This window comes from Nanorana parkeri, unplaced genomic scaffold (genome assembly GCF_000935625.1).
Source record: "Nanorana parkeri isolate BGI_ZX_2015 unplaced genomic scaffold, ASM93562v1 scaffold5148, whole genome shotgun sequence".
NCBI classification, from domain to species: domain Eukaryota; kingdom Metazoa; phylum Chordata; class Amphibia; order Anura; family Dicroglossidae; genus Nanorana; species Nanorana parkeri.
In genome coordinates this window covers 4,528-6,711 of record NW_017311408.1, presented here as the reverse complement: position 1 = coordinate 6,711, position 2,184 = coordinate 4,528, and the positions used below count along the sequence as shown (strand labels likewise).

The window sequence follows — 2,184 nt, the reverse complement described above, 5'->3', positions numbered from 1 at the left end:
CTTCTTCCTTCTCCCTCCCCTCCTTCTTCCTTCTCCTTCCCCCCCTTCCTTCTCCTCGGCCCTCCCCCCTTCTTTCCTTTCACCTCCTTCCCCAAAATTACCCTCTGCTTAAGTAACTGTGTATATCCTCTGTATGGTCACTTGGAGTATGTGGTATATCCTCTGTATGGTCACTTGGAGTATGTGGTATATCCTCTGTATGGTGACTTGGAGTATGTGGTATATCCTCTGTATGGTCACTTGGAGTATGTGTCCTCTCCATCTAGGATCAGAATTTTCATCTCTAGGAGGAGAGTCATCCAGCATGTTGCCCCACTCAATATGGCCGCCACAGTCGAAAGCGGCCTCCCGCGCAGGCGCAGTGAAGAGTAATGCCGAACCTGAGTGTTCAGGAAAATGGCGCATGCGCACTAGTCAACTCTCCTAAAATCGATTGCTGGCAAGCCAACCGGACGTGACGTCAAATGAGCTCTAGAATTGGTGTTATAGACAGAACACGCCCCCCTGCAGATTCACTCCTCCTCTTCTGTCGGTCAAGCCCATAGCCTTACCCCACCCCCTCTTCTGTCGGCCCCGCCCTCCTAACTCCTCCACGCTCCTTATTTCGGGAGCAATAAAGTTGGTTGTGATCACGTGTCTGTCAAAATGGCGGCGCTCTTGACCACCGGGCCCTGGAGGGCTGTCGGAGGGCCACTGAGGTGGTGTTGGAGTCTGTCAGGGGCCAGGGGGCGGAGCCTGTACTGCGAGGATTTTGAGTTTTATGACGGGCGGGTGGGAGGAGCCTCTAGGGTGAGAGAGGCGGGGTTTCGGGATGTTAAAGTCCAGTACTGGGGGCCCTTGTGGTTGGGGGTGTCCAGTGGCAGTGAGGGGCCCCCGGTTGCCAGGCCATATCATCTGGGGCCCCAGGTTTTTGGGGTCCGTTACCTACACTATGGGGTCTGTCAGGGGCCCCGGGGTGTCTTGTGTTCTCATTGGGGGGCCCGTTCCTTACATTCAGGGGTGTCAGAGCCCGGGGTTGGTCAGTTTCGGGGCACTCTGTATATTGGGGTGCTGATCGGGGCCGGCCTGGGATTTGGGGTTTGGCTCCTGGGGGCCCCAAAGGTAGAAGCAGCCAAACCAGCTGACATTCTGGGAGAGGGGCTCCGACCGCGACAAATGTTCAACTTCATCGCTGATGTCGCCGAGAAAACGGCCCCCGCCGTGGTCAACATCGAGATCGTGGGCCGGTGAGTGCGGGGACCGCCCCCTCTGCTATGGGACCGCCCACCACCTGACATGACCACTCAACATGTGACCGCCCCCTTTCCCATGGGACCGCCCACCACCTGACATGTGACTGCCTCCCTCTGTTATGGGACCGCCCACCACCTGACATGACCACTCAACATGTGACCGCCCCCTTTCCCATGGGACCGCCCACCACCTGACATGACCCCTCAACATGTGACCACCCCCTTTCCCATGGGACCGCCCACCCCCTGACATGTGACTGCCTCCCTCTGCTATGGGACCACCTGACATGTGACCGCCCCCCTCTGCTATGCGACCGCCCACCACCTGACATCTGACCGCTTCCCTCTGCGATGCGCCCGCCCACCACCTGACATGTGACCGCCCCCCTCTGCTATGCGACCGCCCACCACCTGACATCTGACCGCTTCCCTCTGCGATGCGACCGCCCCCAACCTGACATGTGACCGCCCCCCTCTGCTATGCGACCGCCCACCACCTGACATGTGACCGCCCCCCTCTGCTATGCGACCGCCCACCACCTGACATGTGACCGCTTCCCTCTGCTATGCGACCGCCCACCACCTGACATGTGACCGCTTCCCTCTGCTATGGGACCGCCCACCACCTGACATGTGACCGCTTCCCTCTGCTATGGGACCGCCCACCACCTGACATGTGTCTGTCCTATCAAAGATTGTGACTCGGTTGGAATGTGTGATCGGTGACATGGTCACACATTTTAACATAGTCACGCCCACTTTTTCAGCGTTGGAATATGTGACTGGCAAAAGGTGAAGCATTCCAATGCGTTGTCAGCTGTTTCAGGGCAGATCCACCCGGCATGTGACCGCCCACCACCCGGCATGTGACCGCCCACCACCCGGCATGTGACTGCCCGGCATGTGACCGCCCACCACCCGGCATGTGACCGCCCACCACCCGGCATGTGAC

At 58.9% G+C, this 2,184-nt stretch overlaps 1 protein-coding gene across 1 annotated transcript in view; it reads left to right on the top strand.

Moving 5' to 3' along the window:
* Nucleotides 1-1,041: 1,041 nt before the first annotated feature.
* LOC108804097 (serine protease HTRA2, mitochondrial-like) overlaps nt 1,042-2,184 on the top strand; it is a gene marked incomplete at its 3' end in the record, with an annotated part of 4,460 nt that continues 3,317 nt past the window's right edge. The window contains exon 1 of the mRNA XM_018575859.1: nt 1,042-1,226. Within this exon, the coding sequence (XP_018431361.1) occupies nt 1,156-1,226 (71 nt within the window). The remainder of the gene's footprint in view (nt 1,227-2,184) is intronic.